Below are 24861 nucleotides of genomic sequence, written 5' to 3'. Positions count from 1 at the left end.
TTTATTTATTTATTTATTTATGGCTGTGTTGGGTCTTCGTTTCTGTGCGAGGGCTTTCTCTAGTTGCGGCAAGTGGGGGCCACTCTTCATCGCGGCCTCTCTTGTTGCGGAGCACAGGCTCCAGACGCGCAGGCTCAGTAATTGTGGCTCACGGGCCTAGTCGCTCCGCGGCATGTGGGATCTTCCCAGACCAGGGCTCGAACCCGTGTCCCCTGCATTGGCAGGCAGATTCTCAACCACTGCGCCACCAGGGAAGTCTGATGAGTTCTTTCTTACCTCTGTGCCTATTGCATGCTGTTTGTTTCATATGGAAAACTTCTGCAACACTTTTGCTTCCCTAACTCATTCATGAAGCCTTAATATAAAAGACACTTCCTTCAGAAAGCCTTCCCTCACAACCCCAAGTCCCAGTTAGGTCCCTCCAAGATAAAGTCCCATACTCCCCAAACTGCCCCCAACATACCCTTCTCATATAGTATTTAATTGTTGACTTAACTATTCTCTCTCAACAGACTGTAAGTTGAATGGGGGCAGAAACAAAGTCAGCTTGTTCATGAACATTCCACCAATGTCCAGTAAAAAAATTAAGTCCTTAATTAATGGTTAGCATTCAGTAAGCAAATAGATGAATGAACGTTTGCTTTTCCTTTTGCTATGGCAGATGCTGATTCAAACTTTGGAACCAGACGAGACATCTAGTTCTTCATTTTCTGAAGGTCAGGAACTGGGGAGCAGCGCTGCAGAGACGCTGCCCGTCACCCCTTCCCAAGCAGCTGACTGCTCCAGGGCAGGCTTTTCGGAGGGAAGGCAGCTGTGCTGGGTCTTTCCGGGGGTGCTTTTCTTCTGGCTGCCTTTCCAAGTATTCATGAACAACTTCCCCATCAGTCACGAGATTTTCCCAAGACTTACAGGAACCTACCCTGAAGAGTAAGGAAAGTTCTCTCCATGTTTCTAAATGCTACCTTCAAGATATTTTCAGACTTCTTGAGTTTAAGGTCCCAGGATTGAACATTTGCATGATGTCAAGTTCCCTGTGGAGATGTTGTTGGGCTGGGACCCAGGATGGCTATGCACCCCTGCCTCTACCCCAAGTCAGGATAAGAAAGAGAAGTGCTGTTTGGGTCAGGCAGGCATAATGCCGAGCGGGCGCTCCGAAGTGTCCAACTGACTGAGTCAAGTTCAGAGGAATCCAGCACCCCTGGGGTGCTTGGAGGGTAGCTGAGCCGTGTTGGCGTGATGGATTGGAGTATTGATCAGCAAACCTTTACTCCTTTTTCCCCCCACCCCCGGGTTGTGTGTACTTCCTGTTTCACTGACTTTGGACTTGGTCACGTGATGTGTATTGGTCACTGGAATATGAGCAGATATGATAAGAGCAGAGGCTTTAAATATGCATACGTCGTTCTTCCCTCTTACACTCCTTTCATTCACAATGAGAAGAATATGCCTCAGGTCACCCCTGCTCCTTCAGCCTGGGCCCCCGGATATAAGTTTTGGACAGTTTAGTTTGAGGTGATTATTTGTTATATAAGCAGAGATGTGTATGATTTGGGGTTCAAGGGGCAGTCTGGGCTGAAAATCTACATTGGAGGGATCAAAAGATGCATGGCATTTAAAGCCTTGAGACAGATGAGCTCCCCAAGGTGTGGGTCTAGATGGAAAAGTAGTCCAGTGAGTGAATCCTGGTTTCCTTCAATGGTAAGAGGTCAGGGAGATGAGACGGAATCAGCAAGGAAATGGAGATGGAGCAGAATGGCAGGCAGACAACCACACCCGTGAGGAGCCCTGGGAGACAAGTAGAGAGAGGGCTTGGGGTTGGAGAAAGTAATCAAATGTGTCAAAGTGAGATGACATGTGGAATTGACCAGTGGGTTCAGTGACAGGGATGTGGTCCACGTCCTTGATCAGAATATATTCAGTGGAGTCATGGGAGCAAAAACATCAACCGAAAAGATTCAGGAGAGAATAGTAGGACAAGTGTTTGCAAGCATAGACGATTCTTATGAAAACTTGGCTCAGAAATGAAGGAGAGAAATGGGGCTGTAGCCAAAGGGGGAAATGACATAGAGAGAGATTTTTTTAAACTATAGTATAAAAAAAGAATACGTGTGAATGCTGGTGGGAATGATCCAAGAGAGAGAAGAAACTGATGAAGCAGTAAAGATGGAGGAGTGATGACACAGTGATAAACACAGTTTATCCTTCGGAACTGGGAGAAGATTGAGTGTGGAAGTGAGGGCGCTACAGCGATGGGAGCTTGCAGACGCTCTCCTCCAGTTGCATCAACTTTCTCAATGGAACAGGAAGCCAGGTCATCAACAGAGTGAGCACGTGCAGGCAAAGAAGAAAGTGTAGCAGAGTCATCCAGGAGGGCTGAAGAATGAATGGACCAAGGATGTGTAGCTCATATTCTGGCCAGTAGTGACTCTTGTGAGCACGCTTACCTACTATCTTATTAGTCCCATTACCTTATAGCCTTATTAGTCTTTATTATCTACTATCTTTAATAAGCCTCATAATAGCCCTCTGAAGTAGGTCCTATTATTTGCCTCATTTCTAGATGAGAATATTGAAGCACAGAGGAGTCAAGAAACTTATCCAAAGTCACACAGCAAGAAAGTGGTTGGGCCAGGATTTGAACACAGGCAGTCTGGCTCTGGGACCAAATACTTAATCACTAGGTTAGTCTGGCCCAGCTGAACATATGAAAGCCTGTCACGGAACTGAACTAAATGGAATAAGGGTTGAATTGATGTTTGTGGTGTAACCACTATGCGTCCAGCTCTGTACTAGATGCCTTCACCACTCTGTGCAGTCATGGTTATTATCAACCCATTTTACTGCTAAGGATACTAAGGCCCAGAGAGATTCAGTTGCTTGTTAAAAGCTGCAGAGCTAGGAAGTGGAGGAACTGAGTTGTGAACCCATATCAGTCTGATTCCCAAACCCACACCCTGTACACAAGGTCAAAGAACCATTATAACACTTAAGTGGGTCTACCCAGCTAAAGCTCACTTATTAGCTAAATACATCAGAACCCTCCTGACATCAGGCTGAGATCTCTTGGAACCTTTGTCCTGAGTAGGTGGAGAACTAACTATGTGGGCCTTATAGCAGGAAGAAGGTGACTAAAAGAAGGTGATCTAAACGAAGGTGATTTTGGGGGAATGTTCTTTGTCTTTTTTTTTTTTAACATCTTTATTGGAGTATAATTGCTTTACAATGGTGTGTTAGCTTCTGCTTTATAACAAAGTGCATCAGTTATACATATACATATATTCCCATATCTCTTCCCTCTTGCGCCTCCCTCCCTCCCACCCTCCCTATCCCACCCCTCTAGGTGGTCACAAACCACCGAGCTGATCTCCCTGTGCTATGGTCTTTGTCTTACTGACCGTTTTTGTAAGCCCACTCTGTTCGATGAGAAGGGAGCCTTAGAGGTAGATGGCCAGAGTCTTAGAATTTTATTTTCTTTTTCTTTTAATCAAACCTCTAGGCTTATAACCCAAGAGCACTCACTCTACTTATATAAGCATTTCCAAAAACCATTTTCTCAAGAAGGAGATTATAATGTATCATCTACACTGAACAACCACCCACTTCCTCAAATGCAAGGAAGCAGACAGTTAAAAAAAAAAAAAAAAAAAAAAAGCCAAGAGGCAGCCGTTGTTTATCACGACCTTGCCTCAGTGAGGCCTGAGATTCTTTCGAACAGGAGCTTTGCTTCCCATGACGCAGAGTGAAGTGTCAACTGGGATATTTCTGGTAATACTGAAAGCAGGAAAAGCAGGGTGCACACTTTACGAGGTACCAGCCTCCCGAGGGACCGTGGGCAGGTTTGGGTGCCATCCCCGGTGACAGATGGATGGACCTTTCATCTGAGAAAGGAGAAGACATGCTGGTAGATCAACCTCAAACCCAAGATTGCTTGTGAAGCAATCGTAAAGGGGAAAACACACACACACAAGCTTGTGAGGCAAGAAGATCAAAAAGCCAAGAAGGGCGTGAATTGAGGCAGACTCCCTGCTTCAGCAGCTACTCACCCAAACCAGAAGCAAAATGTCCCTGAAGTTGCCAAGAAACTGGGATTTCAACCTGCGAGGGGAGGCTGGGAAAATAGGTATGGTCAACGTCTTTTTGCTGCCTTTGTTGTTCTCATACTTGAGTTCCCACCATTTGCATGTTGGTCTGCAGGGAGCATAGTCTACTTAAAAATGAATCTGTCGGCAGAGTTGGGTTTGGGGTAAAATTTGCATTCAAACTGATATGTTGGCTCAGAGTTCCCAAGTGCTGGGGAGGGGTTTTTTGTTTGGAGGTGGTGGGAATGGAGCTCCTTGGTGTGTGGGATCTGGGGTACTTGGGATGGACTAAGGCTACAGATCTCACAAAACATGGTGAGTTTTTCTCTGTTTATCATGGAAGGATAATTTCCCTCCTGTTTGGACACTCATCCGTATTTTGAGTGGATTTTGGTAGGAATCTTTGGAAATGCTTGATCTGTAAAGGAACGCAAGGTGTTCTGTTTTGTGAGCCCACTGGGTCCCCAGACCTTCTCTGTGGACTCGGGGCTAAGGTGGTGTTACTTGTAGCAAAAAGTAAATAGTGTGGACAAGACAGGAATATAGAGACCTTTGAAGGTATAACAAAGACACGTTTAATTAAAGGGACAGAATACATTTTAGATTAATTACCTTAGGGGACTCTGGTGTGTTTTCTGAGATATTCTGGCCTTTAATTCATACCTCTTCTCATTAATGATGATGGTGATACATTGATTTTTAAAAAAATTTTTTATTGAAATATAGTTGATTTACACTGTTGTGTTGGTTTCAGGTGTACAGCAAAGTGATTCAATTGTACATGTATATAAACATATATATTCTTTTTTCACATCATCTTCCATTATAGGTTATGACAAGATATTGAGTATAGTTCCCTGTGTTATACAGTAGGTCCTTGTTGGTTATCTATTTTATATATAGTAGTGTGCATATTTTAATCTGAAACTCCTAATTTATTTCTTCCCTACCCTTTCCTCTTTGGTAACCATAAGTTTGTATTCATGTCTGTGAGTCTATTTCTGTTTTGTAAATAAGTTCATTTGTATCATTTTTTTTAAGATACCACATATAAGCAATATCATATGATATTTATCTTTTTCTGTGGCTTACTTCACTTAGTACGATAATCTCTAGGTCCATTCATGTGATACATTGATTTTAATCTGTTCTATAATTGTTATCACGAGTTTCTTTATATGGGTTCCTTCTACTATTAAATTGACCCCAGTAATTTAGAATAGAGCAGTTGGGCTGGAAATGATTCCCTGTGTTTTGCCCTTATGCTTGTATAGTGAGATAACTTCCTTGATAATAGACATAGATAAGTATTAAGGTGTTTCTAATGGCTTGGAAAAGTTTTGCTTGGAACAGGTTTAAACTTGGGCTTCTAACAGTGGTTAATGAGCTACTAAAGCAAGGGGTCCACTGCAAAGTCACATATCTGAGTGTGAATGATATAGGTCTGAGAAAGAATTTGAAAGCAAATTGAGAGTAATCAGAGAAGCCATTTATCTTGGTAACCAGGGAGGATTAGTGGTCCCTAACCAAGCTGGGAATCATTGCAGGTCGGTTCAGAGAATGAGAGATATTACATAATCAGAGGTTTTTCTCCTAACTACTGTTGATATCAATGTACTTGGCTAATGCTCATTCTATTATATGTCATAAAAAATTTGTTTTTAGAAGTAAAACTTCTATGGTTCTGTTCCTTTTGAAAGTGTCTTGCTTCTATTTACGTGGGGTCATTCTACCCTCTCACCATCCACGTTTGAACAAGTCTTATTCTCATTCTGTTTAAAAATGGAAGCTTGAGACAATTAATGGTTAAATGATTAATTGATTAAATGGTTAAATGATTTTTTTCAGGGATAGAGGACGTTACCACATTAGAGTGCAGGCCTGCATAATCTCAGACCTGGGATAAGGTTGGGTAGATTTCATGATTTCTACCAACGTTTCTTAAAACATGGTCCCATAATTAGCCTGTGTTAGAAGTCACCACAAGTGCTCACTAAAAATGCAGATTCCTGGGCATCACCCTGACTTGTAAAATCAGAATCTCTGAAGGCAGACCCAAGCATCTGCAATTTAATAAGCTCCCAGCCCTCCATCTCACCTGATCAAAAAGTCTGGCTGTGGTCTAGGTTAGTAGACTTGGACAATTACCATTCATCTAGCATAGAGCGTGGTGCTGGGTCCTAGTGGGCACACAACAAATATTTGTTGACTGAATGAATGATTGAGTACAAGCAGATGATATTATTTAGTATTTTTTATGAAAAAAATCATACTTACATAATGAAATACGGAGGGGCCCTTGTCATTATCCATGCCATTTACAAGTTTGTCACCCCAAGAGATTGGACTGCAGCCAGAATACTTTTTGTGAGTGTCACGTTGATGAGAGTTCAGATCACAGGCTGAGCCCTCTGAGGGAAGAGAGTCATTGACTCAGCCATGGGACCTCTGGTCCCTTCTCCAGCACCCTGTGTCCAGGTGTGACTGTAGGAACTGACTTAAGAATAACCAAAGAAGCTCAAATCTATTAAAAAATGTGTGGAGCTGGGAGTCATGACAGGGAATCATGACCTGTGGTTTTTCCAGCCTGGGCTAGTCAGGAGTAGGTCTGGGTTTCTCAGTCTGGACACCACAGATATTTTGGGCTGCTTAGTTCTCAGTGATGGAGGCTATCCTGTGCATTATAAGATATTAGCAGCATCCTCAGCCTCTATCCACTAGATGACAGTAGCACTCCCCTACCACCATCAGTTGTGACAACCAAAAATACCTCCAGAAGTTACTGGATGTCTGGGGAGAGACATCTCTCCTAGTTGAAAACCACTGGCATAGATCATCACCAAGAGGGTGTGGTGATCAGGTCACTTGGGACTGGAATCCAAGTATTACCTCATGATTCATTGTCAAGGTCAACTTTCAAGAGGCTCTTAGTAAGATATAACTTCAGGGAATGGGCAGTGCCCTAGGAGGACACCAGGTTCAGCACTTACTTAGGGAAATAGCAAGACACTGATCCATGATGTGGCCCAGGAAGGGGCTCCAACGTCTTTTTGGTGAGCGACACTTCTAGTTCCCTCTGAGTCTTGTGAGTGCTGAGCCAGGGCTGGAATGAAAGTGGAAGTCTCCGAGAGCGGGTGGAGGACTCTCCTCTGTACTTCCATCTCAGAGAGTGGGGAGGGCCCCAGTGGATGGGAGGCTGACCAGAGACCACACCATGGGTCTGGAAGCGGTGGGAGAACGTGACCCAAGCTACCCTGCGTCTGACCTATGGGTCCTAGGAGGGAACAGGGGTTGGAGGCAAGGGAAATGTAGAGCCAACGGACTTGACTTGAGGTGGAGCCAAGAGCACATAACTTCTTCCTTCGATCCTTTGTCATCTTCAATTTTCATCCAATAGTTAAAATCATGATAGCCTTCCATTGCTTTCATGTAGTGTTACTCATATCTTTTACTCTTTCATTTATTTGTCTTTCTAACTGAACTGTAAGCCCTAGAGGGTGGGTTCTAGGATGCAGTGTCATTTCTTGCACACTGTCCAAGGGTATGGCACATCCATAGGGTGGCATGTAGGTGCTCTATTGAGAGGGTATTGACCATCCAGGGAAGGCCCTTCCTGCCCGGCTGCTGGGGAGTGCTCAGTGGGAAGATCTCTGGGTGAATTTCAGGACCACCCATGTTGTATTCAGTTGCAGGCACGTCTTACTTTTTTCTCAGCTCCCCTAAGCCAAATGAGGGGACAGTGGGCCCTAGAGAGCATATGACTCTGAGATACATTAAAAAAGTGACTATGGAGGGACAGTTGTTTTCAACTTTTTTTTCCCCTCTGAAATTCAGTGTTGAAAAAAAATTATCCAGAAACAAAAATTCATTATTCTAATCTCCCAAGTAGTAAAGTGAAAAACAACAGTAGTGGAGGGCTTTTTTCCACTTGATAAATCATTATTTGTCTGATATGGGATCTAGTTTTGCTCTTTAGAAAATCAGAGTAAAGGGAATAAAAATAATTGTTACTTAAGACCCTGTAACTAGACCAATTTCCAACGTAGGTTATTATTCTTGTTAAAAGCTGTCAGATTTGAAAGTATAGTTTTAGATAAACAGATGCATAGATAGATACAGAGATCCACAGAGACAGAGAGAATTGAATATATAAATAAGTCCTATGAATCAAAAAATAGTTTAAAAAATGAAGAAACAACGTGAATAGGCATTTTACAGGATAGGAATAATACTGCCAATAAATATATGGAAATATGGTTAATCACAGTAATTAGGAAATGTAAATTAAAAGCACAATGACATACCTAATCTCACCCACCAAAATTGCTAAAATGAAAAATTCTGACAATACCAAGTGTTGTCAAGGACACGGAGCAATAGGAACTCTCAGACACTAAGAATAAAACAATTTTGGAAAACAATTTAGCATTGCTCAGTGAAACTGATGATGTATAGACTCTACAAAACAGCCATTTCCCTCTGGAGACTGTCCCCTGGAGAAGCTACTGTGTGTATGAACAAGAAGAGATGTACAGAAGTTCCACAGTAGTATTTCTTGAAATAACAAGGGGCAGGAAACAACCCAAGTGCCCATCAATAACAGAAAAGAAAAATAAATTGTAGTATCTTTATAAAATGTAATGCTACCCAAGAGCAAAAACTAATTAATTGTGGTCATATATTTCAATGAGTCTGAATAGCAAAAACTTAATTTTAGGCAGAAAAGGGAAGTCACAGAAGATCAGAATGGGGATTCATTTACAGGAAGCTTAAAAACTCTGTATGTATATGGCAAAACTATAAAGAAAAATGAAGAATTGACTAATATAAACTTCTGGATGGTTGTTACTTCTGTAGGGAAAAGAAAGGGAAATGCATTTGGGAAGCTCCAAATGTACCTAACTAACGTTATTGGTAGTTACATGAGAAGTTATTTTATTATTGTATATAAAATGAACAAAGAAACGAACGCGTAAATAAACACTCAAAAATCTGGAAGGAGATAAACAATTTGTTAATACAGTTGACCCTTGAACAATGCGGGGGGGGGGCGGTTAGGGGCTCAGGACCCTCCTTCCCCATTCCGTGCAGCCAGAAATCTGAGTACTACCATCTCTGCCTCAGAAACAAAGGAATTGATAAGTGACTCACTCAAGGGGGCAAGATGTTGAAATAACAAAAGGATCTCCAATCGAACACAAACTTTTCGCTGCACTTAAAGATCTGTAAAATGAAAACACAGGAACTATATTTATCAAAAAAATTCACCTATAAGTGGACCTGCGCAGTTCAAACCTGTGTTGTTCAAGGGCCAACTGGAGTAGCTAATTATGAGTGAAGGATTTATGGGTGAGGTATAACCACACATGTATGTATTATTACTTTATAAGTATTTTCCAGAGTTTCTATAGTGAACAAGTATTAACTACATTATTGAGAATACTCAAAGCTAAAACAAATTCCAGTGCTTGGCCAGGCGTGTTGGCACAAGGTCTGGCGGCACATGCTCTTTGGCAGTTGGCAGCCAGGTGCAAAGCCCTCCTGCAGCTGCAGAGGTTGCAACCAGCCAGGACCTACACGTGGTCATCGGCAGGATGCTCATTATAAAGGTGCTGGAAAGATGCTGGGACTGGTTAAGAAGACTAAGGTGGTGATGATGGTCCCATCACACACAAGACAGCTTGAAAGAAAAAATGCCTCTCCTGAGGCAGCTCTGTGGTTGTTTAATCGGATAGAGGAGAAGGGAGTGAGTAAAGAGCTAATGTGAAGCCTCAGCGTTGGCACAGCAACTGAGACAAGAGGGCGCCCATGGAGACTCAGGGAAATACCACAGGGAGAGCCAGGGTGAGGCGCAGGCCAATGGGACAGATTCCAGCCTGGGGGTGGTAGGTAAGTTTTGTGGAGTCCCCAGAGAGGAACTGAGATATGGAAGTCTCAAGGAGAGAAAATAATTTACATTTCTTGTCTTATGCTTTACTCATCACCATTTTTCTCCTTGAAAGCTTTTTTTTTGTTCTTCCTTTGAATACGTTCTAAAAAATCAAAATCACTTTACACACACACACAAAATGACACCCATAGGTCTGGCAAGCAAATCTAAAGGCAGTCCTGCTCTCTGCTCCTGCAAGGCTTACAGGCTAGTGCGGCATAGACAGAGAAACAATTACAGGACGTCAAGACCAGTCCTATGATAACAGCCATGGGAGCCACAGGAGGGCTCCTAGGAATCGGCATGCTGGTCCCGCCACCTCTCTCCCCAACACTGCCATTCATTTTTATCTATATATCTATAGATAAAAGATATCTATAGATATATCTTTAAGATATAGATATGTATGTTCTTCAGTGAGTCCCAGACTTGCCATCCTTCTCAGACTGATTTTCCTGTACACGGTCCCTGTTCCTTTGGAGAAGAAAAAACTCTGTTATTTTCTGTAGCCCCTCCTTGTGAAGGGATTACACCTGCCTGCTCGTTCTTGCCACAGATGCTTCCCCAAGCAGACACACGCACACTCTAGACCCCAGCCATGTCCTTTTCAGTTCCCTGCCCTTTCTCATCCGCCTGGAGCCCTCTCTACTCAGGGCTCCCTTACTACCACCCGATTCCTGCCCGTGCTTTAGCCCACACTTTGTCTCCTTTGAGGGACTGGCGTGCTTCCTCGTTTCTGTTAAGACAGCTGTGAAACTCATTGTATTTCTCTTTTTGTCTTGACTGCCGGGAAGCTCAGAGCTTAATTAAGGCTCTGTCACGTTTTAGTCACAGTGTAGACATCTTGTCCCCTGGGAGACCTTGAGTCTGCCTATCACTGGAAGGAGAGTGTAATAATCCTTTCCCAGGCCATTTAACCAGAGAGACTTACAGATCTAGAAACTGTGGACTTCCTTTGTGGTGAGCTCAGTGAAGGCTCCTGAAGTTGAGAGATTTGAGTCAAACCTACCAACTGATTGATTGCCTTTTATTTTTTTAAACTAATTAATTATTTATTTATTTTTAAACATCTTTATTGGAGTATAATTGCTTTACAATGGTGTGTTAGTTTCTGCTTTACAACAAAGTGAATCAGCCATACATATACATATATCCCCATATCTCCGCCCTCTTGCATCTCCCTCCCTCCCACCCTCCCTATCCCACCCCTCTAGGTGGTCACAAAGCACCGAGCTCATCTCCCTGTGCTATGCGGCTGTTTCCCACTAGCTATCTATTTTACATTTGGTAGTGTATATATGTCCATAACACTCTCTCACTTCGTCCCAGCTTACCCTTCCCCCTCCCCGTGTCCTCAAGTCCATTCTGTAGTAGGTCTGCGTCTTTATTCCCGTCTGCTTGGTTTTTTTTTTTTTTAATTTTATTCCTAAGTATTTTATTCTTTTTTTTTTTTTACACACACACACACACACTGTATTTTATTTTTACAAGAGATAAATAGACTGACATCAAGCATTGTACATGGATGACCACAACAAAAGCAACAATGATTGCAATTACCAAACATGAAACACACTCATACTATGTCATAATATTGACATTCAGTCCAGTAATCCTCCACTGTAACAGCTCCTTTACTTTGCAGTGAAACTTGATTTGTATATTCTTTGCCTCTGAGTCCTTGTGGGATTTTTTTTTTTTAATTCAAACAGAAAGTCACAAAAATTATACTCATCCTCATCAGTTCACTCAGTCCCATGTAATTAATTTTTTTTAATCTTGATCTTTTGTTAGCACTTTTATGAGTTCATCAGTTTTTCATTAGAGTTCTGAAAATGCTTATTCATTCAGTTCAGCAGTACAGTCAGTTACCAGAAACCTGTACTTGTCAGTCTTTTCCATGAATTTCTTGAAGATGAAACCCTTTTATAGGAACATATTTGCAAAAGCATCAGAATACACCCAGAACTGTCTGTAAATGACAAAAGACTTAAAAATGACCACGGTTAAAGATTTGATGAAAGTTCATAATAATGCAGTTGACAAGAAAATTAGTTATTTCTGATATATACATTTTAAAGTAATAACTAAGATTATGACTTATAACATTATACCAGAACATATAAGATTTTTAGAAATTTCATGTAATGTTTGAAACATTTATATTAACATATTTCCATACAAATAACCCAATGAAAGTTTAGTATTAGTTGTCTTGTTTGTTTTTTTATACTGCAGGTTCTTATTAGTCATCAATTTTATACACATCAGTGTATACATGTCAATCCCAATTGCCCAATTCAGCACACCACCATCCCCACCCCACCGCAGTTTTCCCCCCTTGGTGTCCATATGTCTGTTCTCTACATCTGTGTCTCAACTTCTGCCCTGCAAAGCGGCCCATCTGTACCATTTTTCTAGGTCCCACATACATGCGTTAATATACGATATTTGTTTTTCTCTTTCTGACTTACTTCACTCTGTATGACAGTCTCTAGATCCATCCACGTCTCAACAAATGACTCAATTTCGTTCCTTTTCATGGCTGAGTAATATTCCATTGTATATATGTACCACATATTTATCCATTCATCTGTCACTGGGCATTTAGGTTGCTTCCATGACCTGGCTATTGTAAATAGTGCTGCAATGAACATTGGGGTGCATGTGTCTTTTTGAATTATGGTTTTCTCTGGGTATATGCCTAGTAGTGGGATTGTTGGGTCATATGGTAATTCTATTTTTAGTTTTTTAAGGAACCTCCATATTGTTCTCCATAGTGGCTGTATCAATTTACATTCCCACCAACAGTGCAAGAGGGTTCCCTTTTCTCCACACCCTCTCAAGCATTTGTTGTTTGTAGATTTTCTGGTGATGCCCGTTCTAACTGGTGTGAGGTGATGCCTCATTGTAGTTTTGATTTGCATTTCTCTGATAATTAGTGATGTTGAGCATCTTTTCATGTGCTTCGTGGTCATCTGTATGTCTTCTTTGGAGAAATGTCTATTTAGGTCTTCTGCCCATTTTTGGATTGGGGTGTTTGTTTCTTTAACATTGAGCTGAATGAGCTGTTTATATATTTTGGAGATTAATCCTTTGTCTGTTGCTTCGTTTGCAAATATTTTCTCCCATTCTGAGGGTTGTCTTTTCATCTTGTTTATGGTTTCCTTTGCTGTGCAAAAGCTTTGAAGTTTCATTAGGTCCCATTTGTTTATTTTTGTTTTTATTTCCATTACTCCAGGAGGTGGATCAAAAAAGATCTTGCTGTGATTTATGTCAAAGAGTGTTCTTCCTATGTTTTCCTCTAAGAGTTTTATAGTGTCCAGTCTTACATTTAGGTCTCTAATCCATTTTGAGTTTATTTTTGTGTATGGTGTTAGGGAGTATTCTAATTTCATTCTTTTACATGTAGCTGTCCAGTTTTCCCAGCACCACTTATTGAAGAGACTGTCTTTTCTCCATTGTATATCTTTGCCTCCCTTGTCATAGATTAGTTGACCATAGGTGCGTGGGTTTATCTCTGGGCTTTCTATCTTGTTCCATTGATCTATGTTTCTGTTTTTGTGCCAGTACCATATTGTCTTGATTACTGTAGCTTTGTAGTAGAGTCTGAAGTCAGGGAGTCTGATTCCTCCAGCTCTGTTTTTTTTCCCTCAAGACTGCTTTGGCTATTTGGGGTCTTTTGTGTCTCCATACAAATTTTAAGATGATTTGTTCTAGTTCGGTAAAAAATGCCATTGGTAATTTGATAGGGATTGCATTGAATCTGTAGATTGCTTTGGGTAGTATAGTCATTTTCACAATATTGATTCTTCCAATCCAAGAACATGGTATATCTCTCCATCTGTTGGTATCATCTTTAATTTCTTTCATCAGTGTCTTTTTTTATAGATTTTTTTTTTTGATGTGGACCATTTTTAAAGTCTTTATTGAATTTGTTACAATATTGCTTCTGTTTTATGTTTTGTTTTTTTGGCCATGAGGCATGTGGGATCCTAGCTCCCTGACCAGGGATCGAACCTGCACCCCCTGCATTGGAAGGTGAAGTCTTAACCACTGGACCGCCAGGGAAGTCCCACATCAGTGTCTTATAGTTTTCTGCATACAGGTCTTTTGTCTCCCTAGGTAGGTTTATTCCTAGGTATTTTATTCTTTTTGTTGCAATGGTAAATGGGAGTGTTTCCATAATTTCTCTTTCAGATTTTTCATCATTAGTGTATAGGAATGCAAGAGAGTTCTGTGCATTAATTTTGTATCCTGCAACTTTACCACATTCATTAATTAGCTCTAGCAGTTTTCTGGTGGCAGTTTTAGGATTCTCTATGTATAGTATCATGTCATCTGCAAACAGTGACAGTTTTACTTCTTCTTTTCCAATTTGTATTCCTTTTATTTCTTTTTCTTCTCTGATTGCCATGGCTAGGACTTCCAGAACTATGTTGAATAATAGTGGTGAGAGTGGACATCCTTGTCTCATTCCTGATCTTAGAGGAAATGCTTTCAGTTTTTCACCGTTGAGAAGGATGTTTGCTGTGGGTTTGTCATATATGGCCTTTATTATGTTGAGGTAGGTTCCCTCTATGCCCACTTTCTGGAGAGTTTTTATCATAAATGGGTGTTGAATTTTGTCAAAAGCTTTTCCTGCATCTATTGAGATGATCATATGGTTTTTATTCTTCAATTTGTTAATATGGTGTATCACATTGATTGATTTGCATATATTGAAGAATCCTTGCATCCCTGGGATAAATCCCACTTGATCATGGTGTATGATCCTTTTAATGTGTTGTTGGATTCTGTTTGCTAGTATTTTGTTGAGGATTTTTGCATCTATATTCATCAGTGATATTGGTCTGTAATTTTCTTTTTTTGTAGTGTCTTTGTCTGGTTTTGGTATCAGGGTGATGGTGGCCTCATAGAATGAGTTTGAGAGTGTTCCTTCCTCTGCAATTTTTTGGAAGAGTTTGAGAAGGATAGGTGTTAGCTCTTCTCTAAATGTTTGATAGAATTCACCTGTGAAGCCATCTGGTCCTGGACTTTTGTTTGTTGGAAGATTTTTAATCACAGTTTCAATTTCATTACTTGTGATTGGTCTGTTCATATTTTCTGCTTCTTCCTGGTTCAGTCTTGGAAGGTTATACCTTTCTAAGAATTTGTCCATTTCTTCCAGGTTGTCCATTTTATTGGCATAAAGTTGCTTGTAGTAGTCTCTTAACATGCTTTGTATTTCTGCGGTGTCTGTTGTAACTTCTCCTTTTTCATTTCTGATTTTATTGATCTGAGTCCTCTCCCTCTTTTTCTTGATGAGTCTGGCTAATGGCTTATCAATTTTGTTTATCTTCTCAAAGAACCAGCTTTTAGTTTTATTGATCTTTGCTATTGTTTTCTTTGTTTCTATTTCATTTATTTCCGCTCTGATCTTTATGATTTCTTTCCTTCTGCTAACTTTGGGTTTTGTTTGTTCTTCTTTCTCTAGTTTCTTTAGGTGTAAGGTTAGATTGTTTACTTGAGATTTTTCTTGTTTCTTTAGGTAGGCTTGTATAGCTATAAACTTCCCTCTTAGAACTGCTTTTGCTGCCTCCCATAGGTTTTGGGTCATCGTGTTTTCATTGTCATTTGTCTCTAGGTATTTTTTGATTTCCTCTTTGATTTCTTCAGTGATCTCTTGCTTATTTAGTAACGTATTGTTCAGCCTCCATGTGTTTGTGTTTTTTACATTTTTTCCCCTGTAATTCATTTCTAATCTCATAGTGTTGTGGTCAGAAAAGATGCTTGATATGATTTCAATTTTCTTAAATTTACTGAGGCCTGATTTGTGACCCAAGATGTGATCTATCCTGGAGAATGTTCCATGCACACTTGAGAAGAACGTGTAATCTGCTGTTTTTGGATGGAATGTCCTATAAATATCAATTAAATCTATCTGGTCTATTGTGTCATTTAAAGCTTCTGTTTCCTTATTTATTTTCATTTTGGATGATCTGTCCACTGGTGTAAGTGAGGTGTTAAAGTCCCCCACTATTATTGTGTTACTGTCAATTTCTTCTTTTATAGCTGTTAGCAGTTGCCTTATGTATTGAGGTGCTCCTATGTTGGGTGCATATATATTTATAATTGTTAAATCTTCTTCTTGGATTGATCCCTTGATCATTATGTAGTGTCCTTCCTTGTCTCTTGTAACATTCTTTATTTTAAAGTCTATTTTATCTGATATGAGTATAGCTACTCCAGCTTTCTTTTGATTTCCATTTGCACAGAATATCTTTTTCCATCCCCTCACTTTCAGTCTGTATGTGTCCCTAGGTCTAAAGTGGGTCTCTTGTAGACAGCATATATATGGGTCTTGTTTTTGTATCCATTCAGCAAGCCTGTGTCTTTTGGTTGGAGCATTTAATCCATTCACGTTTAAGGTAATTATCGATATGTATGTCCCTATGACCATTTTCTTAATTGTTTTGGGTTTGTTTTTGTAGGTCCTTTTCTTCTCTTGTGTTTCCCACTTAGAGAAGTTCCTTTAACATTTGTTGTAGAGCTGGTTTGGTGGTGCTGAATTCTCTTAGCTTTTGCTTGTCTGTAAAGCTTTTGATTTCTCCATCAAATCTAAATGAGATCCTTGCTGGGTAGAGTAATCTTGGTTGTAGGTTCTTCCCTTTCATCACTTTAAGTATATCATGCCACTCCCTTCTGGCTTGTAGAGCTTCTGCTGAGAAATCAGCTCTTAACCTTATGGGAGTTCCCTTGTATGTTATTTGTCGTTTTTCCCTTGCTGCTTTCAATAATTTTTCTTTGTCTTTAATTTTTGTCACTTTGATTACTATGTGTCTTGGCGTGCTTCTCCTTGGGTTTATCCTGTATGGGACTCTCTGCACTTCCTGGACTTGGGTGGCTATTTCCTTTCCCATGTTAGGGAAGTTTTCGACTATAATCTCTTCAAATATTTTCTCTGGGCTTTTCTCTCTCTCTTCTCCTTCTGGGACCCCTATAATGCGAATGTTGTTGCGTTTAATGTTGTCCCAGAGGTCTTTTAGGCTGTCTTTATTTCTTTTCATTCTTTTTTCTTTAGTCTGTTCCACAGCAGTGAATTCCACCATTCTGTCTTCCAGGTCACTTATCCGTTCTTCTGCCTCAGTTATTCTGCTATTGATTCCTTCTAGTGTAGTTTTCATTTCAGTTATTGTATTGGTCATCTCTGTTTGTTTGTTCTTTAATTCTTCTAGGTCTTTGTTAATCATTTCTTGCATCTTCTCAATCTTTTTCTCCATTCTTATTCCGAGGTCCTGGATCATCTTCACTGTCATTATTCTGAATTCTTTTTCTGGAAGGTTGCCTATCTCCACTTCATTTAGTTGTTTTTCTGGGGTTTTTTCTTGTTCCTTCATCTGGTATATAGCCCTCTGCATTTTCATCTTGTCTATCTTTCTGTAAATGTGGTTTTTGTTCCACAGGCTGCAGGATTGTAGTTTTTCTTGCTTCTGCTGCCTGGCCTCTGGTGGTTGAGGCTATCTAAGAGGCTTGATGGGAGGCTCTGGAAGTGGGTAGAGCTGACTGTTGCTGTGGCGGTCAGAGCTCAGTAAAACTTTAATCCACTTGACTGTTGATGGGTGGGGCTGGGTTCCCTCCCTGTTGGTTGTTTTGCCCGAGGCAACCCAACACTGGAGCCTACCCCTGCTCTTTGGTGGAGCTAATGGCAGACCCTGGGAGGGCTCACGCCAAGGAGTACTTCCCAGAACCTCCGCTGCCAGTGTCCTTGTCCCCACGGTGAAACAGAGCCAGTCCCCGCCTCTGCAGGAGACCCCCCCAACACCAGCAGGTAGGTCTGGTTCAGTCTCCCCCAGGGTCACTGCTCCTTCCCCTGGGTCCCGATGCACACACTATTTTGTGTGCGCCCTCCAAGAGTGGGGTCTCTGCTTCCCCCAGTCCTGTCGAAGTCCTGCAATCAATTCCCACTAGGCTTCAAAGTCTGATTGTCTAGGAATTCCTCCTCCTGTTGCCGGAACCCCAGGTTGGGAAGCCTGACGTGGGGCTCAGAAGCTTCACTCCAGTGGGTGGACTTCTGTGGTATAAGTGTTCGCCAGTCTGTGAGTCACCCACCCAGCAGTTATGGGATTTGATTTTACTCTGATTGCACCCCTCCTGCCGTCTCACTGTGGCTTCTCCTCTGTCCTTGGACGTGGGGTATCCTCCTTGGTGAAGTCCAGTGTCTTCCTGTCGATGATTATCCAGCAGCCAGTTGTGATTCTGGTGCTCTCGCAAGAGGGAGTGAGAGCACGTCCTTCTACTCCGCCATCTTGGTTAACCCTTTGTGCTTGGTTTTTAATCAAAGAAATTTCTCCTTAATAAGTAATGTGCAACCCCAGTGCTCTAGGCCCTCTCTGGAGAAAATTAACTCGAATTGCCTGTAAAAAGTGGCACTGACAGAAGCTTTTCTAAGGGATGAATTGCCCATTGGCTTTTCTTGATAGGAGTGTAGGAGCGCAGGAAGGTGTGTGTGGTACAGAAGAGAGTGCGTGAGCTTCGGACCCCTTTGCTGATTTGCAGTAAATCCCAGTAAAACATTCACTTAATTATTAAACAGAATGAATAATATGTATGTTGAGAGGAAGAAAACATTTCATGCACATAACACGTTAGGTGTTTAGCAAACACCTGTTTCCTTTCTTTTTAGATAATCTGATTTCTAACCTCAGATCAAACTAGAAGTTGTACTTGGGCTACATTACCTTGGCATCCTTACAGATGGGCTCACTAAGCTGCACTTTACTGTCACACCATCAGTTTTAATCATCACTGCAGGTAACGATTTCATGAAATCTGCTCCTGATTATTTTGTAAAAATGAGAACAGGAAATGAACAATGCAGGCGACTTCTATGTGTAACCCTAGGTGAGAAAATTCACTGAGAATTCAGTGCTCATACTTTGTCTCCTTTGAGGGACTGGCCTGTTTCCTCCTTTCTGTTAAGACAATTGTGAAACCTATTGTTTTTCTTTTTTTGCCTTGTCTGCCAGGAAACTCAGAGCTAAACTGAAGCTCAATCACAACTTTCACCCATTCAATTAGCAGACTTATATTTTCCTTTGTCTTTGGTATAAATTTATGTGTTCATTGCAAATGAGTTTTCTATTTGAAGATGAAAAACCCATGAAGTCTTTTAAGGAGAGAGTGTAAGTATATGCAATCTATCAGTATACAACTCCTCAGGTAGCCTGTGAATAAATTTCATACTTATTAGTGGCAACTGGGCATTATAATTTTTCTAAAAACAGTGTTCAAAGAACATGGGTGCTGAGAATCAATTCTTTTAGTTCATAAATGAAAACACAATTCTATGGCCACTCATATTTTTTTGCTAGTTATATATAATGATGGTGGCTTCAGTACACTGAGGCCAATCATTTTCATTTCATTCATTCATTCATGTAACATGTATTTGCTCACCTCTACATGACAGGTCCTTTTCAAGGAACATTCTCAATATTGTGCCCTATGACAGCTGCTTCACTGCCTCCTTATGCTACTCACCCGCCTCCAAAATGTGTACACACAGATGTTCCAGATGGGGCTAGTGATACTCTACTGCTGGAACCCTGGCCTATGGCTTCTGAACCATCTGTAGGCTTCCTTGTTGGTCTGAGAGTTTCAAAGTGAAAGAGGAAGTGGTACAGTATGAAGTTTCTGATACTGATATAAAATATTTTTTAATATTTAAAAATGATTTTTATAAAGTTGACCAAAAAAATTTCTAACAAAGTCTGAACTAGCTACAGTGACACGAGCCAACTGTGCATGGGATGGTAGTTAGAAAGTTACCTTAAAGTAAATTCTACCGTCAATAGTTGCTAGTCATGTGACCTTGGTTCTCACTTTCTTTATCTGTAAAATGGGCATAATCACAGTGCTAACCCATGTGGCTATTGTGACGATTAAAGGAGATGATCTTGGTAAAACCCTTAGCATAATAGCAGACATCGGCATGTGCTTCGTAAATATCACTTGTCATCATCACTGCGGCCAAGCGCATGACTACAATGTGGGTACGCTATCAACTCCTTCCAGCCAAGTCTTTGGTGAAAGCCCCAGCCAGCGGTGCTAGTTTAGTTTGTCTTGGTCCAGTTTAGTTCTTCTCTTTTTTCTTTAGACAAATGGCCTTTTCAGCACCTGCTGATCCTCTTTGCTGCCCAGTGTCAGCCCCCTGGCTCACCACAGCACTGCTGCTCTGGGGTTGCCTGGCACGTCTTGTTTCTGACTCTTTTACCTCCAGTCTTTGACTCTGCAGCCCTTCCTTAAGGCATACAAATTTCATCCACTCCGTTTACACAGCTACATCACTTTTCATCGTTTGTCCTTTTCCTTTCCTCTTGCTTTTCTTTTTTTTTTGTTTTGTTTTTGCCATTTCTTTCCTAAGTTGGTAAAGTATCTGAGTTGTGACTTTCCTATAAGGATAAGGAGGAGCTTCTGGTAAGTGTCCTGCAGGATGCTTGCTGTAGAGAGGTCTCTGTCTCCACGCTGTTGTGATAGGGGCCGTTCCTCATACTCCTCTTACTCTGGGTAGGAAAAGAGTGACTCTGGGTTGTGCACCACCTGGGTGACCCTCCTCCATTGCTGAGGAGCCGCTTCCGCCAGAGCTGCAGACGTCTCCCACTCTCACAAGCATCTCTGGCCATCGAAGTGAGGTTGCATGCTGTTTTTTTGGGCCTCACTGGGGTCAATGGTTAATGTCTGTGATGTCTTACGTGTGAGTTACAGCAGCAGCAGATTAGTTTTTCCATTTCTGTAAGAATCCCACATGTGGCCAACTATTCATTTCCAGGCCATTATTTTTAGATACAATTGTGAAGAAACAGCAGGACCTTCCAAATGAGACCCCTGTCTTCCTTGGCCTCAGTTCTGCTGTTGCAACCCAAGGGTTCTTGTGAGTGCATTCTCCCCCTCCTTGTTCTTCTGCATTTTCCTCTGGGCACTTGGTTGTTCAGAACCCGGAAACCCATTTTGCTGGTGGGTGAGGAATCTCCCTGGGCACACAACCCAGGGTTATGATGATCACAGGTACAGAGTAAGTTGGCACCCCCTGTCCATTCTCAGCCAGGGCCCTTTGTGCTCTGTCCCAAGACCAGCTTGGGCACCAGCCTTCTCCATCTGAGCTGTTCTGAATTCCCCTGCTCAGCTAGGGTGACCAGCTGTCCCAATTTGCCTGGGACTCAGGGGGTTCCTGAGATATGAGATACTCAGTATGAAAACCAGAAAAGTCACCCTGGTCCCACGCTCTGTGTCTGAGAAAACAAGGCATTTTGAGAAAAGAATGCCATCATTGTAAAAGTGCTCTGTATTATCTATTGAACTGAATTTCCGGTGAGGTCGCACAGTTTAGAGTAAAAACAAAATTATGGGGAATCTTCTTTAAACCTTGAATTGTTGTTCTTTTTTTTTTTTTTTTTTCAGTACTCATGGTTAAAAATCCTTCCAGATTCTTCCTTCAGCCTGCCTGAATCTGCCATACTAGCTTCCTCTCTCTGTTTTTATGAAATTTTAAGATTCTTACTCATACTTTCTCGGGAAGGATTGGGAGCCACAGCTGTCAGTCATATAGCAGGGACGTTCTTTCCAGAATCATACAAAAATCCCTGCCTTGTGGAGTCTCTATCTGGCCCCTAGGTTTGCTCTTCTATTTTCTGGATTCATTTCAACTTTACCTGTCCTTCCCCATCACCATGGCCACCACCCTTCTCCTCTTGGAAGCCTTCCTGAATTGCCCAAGTAGGATTAAACCCTCCTTCTTCTGTGACATTGTACCACTTTGATCATTTGCTCATTGCCCTTCTATTTTGATTGACACATATTTATCAGACACCTACAATATGCTGGGCACAGTACTAGGCTCAGGATGTAAGGAGATAAAAAAATATTAAGATCTTGACTTCAAGTAGCTCAATCCCATTGGAGAGACCCTCAAGGTTAGGGTTAAGCAGGGCTCTCTGTAAAGAGAATCAGAAAGTCATAAATGACGTAACTGAGACTGTGACATTTAAAATGCTGACGCAGGGTTTGTTCTTTAACTAAAGTTTCCTTGCCCACTTGAGCCATAGCCCCTAAATATCTATAAGGGGCAAGTTTTCACTCGTTAATTAAAACGTACCCACACCCACACACACCCCCAAAAGCTTCCAACCCCAGATGGCTATTCTGACTAGGTGCCAATAGAGGGCGCCCACAGACAACATAACTACATTTCTACCCGTAAACTTGGTCCATTTCCCTTGTTTCTCTCCAGAAAGCCCTGGATTTAACCAATCTCTGGTCATCACAAAGTTATCCCCATATCTCATCCTCTGTGGGCTGAGATGCCCAGCATTATAACGAAAGCGACGGATGATTTAATCACCTTTTGTGTCTTTACAGATACAAAGTAGGGTTCCAGATAAAAAATGTTTCTTGAAAGAAACTGCTCATAGCCCTAAGTAAACCATGTCTTCCCTCATAACTGTACCATCTCTGAAGTCTCACTTGCAGGCACCCACTCCAGCAATTCTCTGCCGCCAGTGAGTTCCCATTCCATTGGTTCTACCACTTTTTCACCATCAATCCTCCATTATGTCCTCTTGACCATAGATTGCTAATTCTGGCATCGCAGAGCTGTGGAACAAACACCCTTAACTCCTCTGCTGCTAACCCTGTTTAAACCCAAGAAGCCACTTTCTTGGCACCTGTACATGGGCACCTGAACATTGCTGGGGAAAGTGAGACCACTGAGCTGCCTGGATTTACTTAAAATTTGTGAACAGTCATGTTAGGTGGATGTTCAACAGACCCAGATAAGCCTGCTATGCCTAGCTAGTAAATTTCCTTTCCTTTCCCCCAAAACATTTTTTTCTCTCCTCAAGGCCTTAACACCTACTCCCACTGTCACACTCACTTTTATATTTCTTAGAGAAAAGTATGTGCAACTGAATGAGAACCACCTCATTTTCCTACCTACAAGTTGCTTCCGTCTACCCATGTCTTCACCTCCAGGACTGCCCTTAGATTTGGGCACAGGGCCACCATTTGGAGGCCTGGACCTTACAGGGTCCTGCTCTGGTCGGGCTCTAGCTGCCGAGGTGTCTGCCCACCTGTAGCCTGGGCCCTGCTAGCTGTCTAGACCACTTGGGAATGTGAAATTCCCTGCAAGGATAGCCAGAGCTGTTTCCAGGGCCGGGCTGCCTGTCTTCCTGGGTCCTCCTAGTGGCTGTTCTGAAGAAGGCTGATGGCAGGGAGGCCCAGAACAGAGCTTGGATGTCTGGGCTGGCATGTTGACATGCATGTGTGTGAGGTTTCTCACTCTGCGAAATGGAGCGAGCGGGCAGTGGGAAGAGAAGAGGTGTGGGCTGTAGGATGAGGGGGCCTCCTTCTGTATATTCTTCCAAGGTCATCGTCAAAGTCACTGATTGTCGGGAACTTGGCCAAGGGTGCATCGATTGCTGTCCTTGTCTCACTCCAGTGCCCTGCGGTGTTTGACACAGTTGGCCATTTCCTCCTAGAAATAATCTCTGGGCTGGCTTGATACCATACTCTGGGACTTCCTTACCCCATTAATCACTCTTTCTGAGCTTTCTTTGATGGAGTCTCCGTCTCCACCAGATTCTTAACTTTGAAGTGTCTGAGGCAGAACTGGCTCCATCATTTGCAGGGCCTGGTGAGGAGTGAAAAGGTGGAGCTCCTAGTTCCAAATTATGAAGAATTGCAAGATGGCAGCCGCAGAGCATTGAACCAGGTGCAAGGGACCTGGGGCTCAGCACAGCCGCACAGGTGGCGTGTCTATGAGGCCAGCTCTGGCCCCAGGGCTCAGTTCCCTCGTCCTCTTCTCTCATCCATCCTCACTTGCTGGATAGTCTCATCCCTTCCCATGGCTTTAAATTCCATCTATCCTTTTGTACGTTCACCCTGGTCTGTCTGCTGGGCTCCAGACTGCTCACCACCTCCACTTGGATCCCTCTCGGGCTTCTCTCTCCCAGTACGTCCAACACAGAATCCAGAATTCTCTCTCTTCGCATTCCTCCCCACCCAGTTTAGCTGACCTCAATAAAAGACTCCACCTTTCACCCAGTTGCTCAAGCTTCCACCTACGGTCATCTTCCATTCATGTTTTTCTCTACCACCCTGCATCTAGTCCACCAGAAAAAACTTTTGGATTCGTTAGCGATTTATGTTTCTCATCTGATTATTTTCAATTATCTCTGATACTGTAAACACCATCATTTCTTGCTGAGTCTTCTGCAATTTTTTGCTAACTAGTCTTCCTGCCTCCACTCTTGCCCTGTAGAACAGGGGTCCCCAACCCCCCCGGGCTGTGGACTGGTACCGGTCCGCAACCTGTTAGGACCGGGGCCGCACAGCAGGAGGTGAGCCGTAGGCCAGTGTGCGAAACTTCGTCTGCCGCTTCCCATCACTCGCATTACCGCCTGAACCATTCTTCCCCCCATGGAAAAATTGTCTTCCACAAAACTGGTCCCTGGTGCCAAAAAGGTTGGGGACCACTGCTGTACAATATACACTCTGCACCATGGCCAGACTTGATAGCTTTTAAAAGCACAAATCAACTTGTGGAATGTCTTCTTTAAAACCATCAGTATGAGATTCGAACTAATTATCCCTGCCTGTGGGGTCTGACCCCAACCCCTTCCCCCAGCCCACCTGCCTCTCCTCTTCTCGTCTCACACTGCCCTTCAGCCACACCCACCTCCTAGTTCCTTAAACACTTGGAGCTCAAGGCCACCTCGGGCCTGTCTGCCACTCTCTCTCTGATCTACCCTTACCCAGATCTTACCCTGGTCTTTCCTCCATGCCATTCAGCTTTGGCTCAAACAGTTTCTCTTTAAA

At 42.2% G+C, this 24861-nt stretch overlaps 1 protein-coding gene across 2 annotated transcripts in view; it reads left to right on the top strand.

Annotated features, from left to right (window-relative positions):
* ARHGAP25 (Rho GTPase activating protein 25) overlaps positions 1–24861 on the top strand; it is a 110659-nt gene that overhangs the window by 13764 nt on the left and 72034 nt on the right. For both annotated transcript variants that reach the window (XM_082356345.1, XM_082356346.1), the window contains exon 3: positions 662–4120. In XM_082356345.1, coding sequence (XP_082212471.1) covers positions 4060–4120 — 61 coding nt within the window. In that variant the 5' untranslated portion in view covers positions 662–4059. The remainder of the gene's footprint in view (positions 1–661; positions 4121–24861) is intronic.

The sequence above is a fragment of the Balaenoptera borealis genome, assembly GCF_965194805.1.
Source record: "Balaenoptera borealis genome assembly, chromosome: 15".
In the NCBI taxonomy this organism is placed as follows: domain Eukaryota; kingdom Metazoa; phylum Chordata; class Mammalia; order Artiodactyla; family Balaenopteridae; genus Balaenoptera; species Balaenoptera borealis.
Note: the sequence above shows the minus strand (reverse complement) of the source record. Positions and strands in the feature narration are given on the sequence as shown.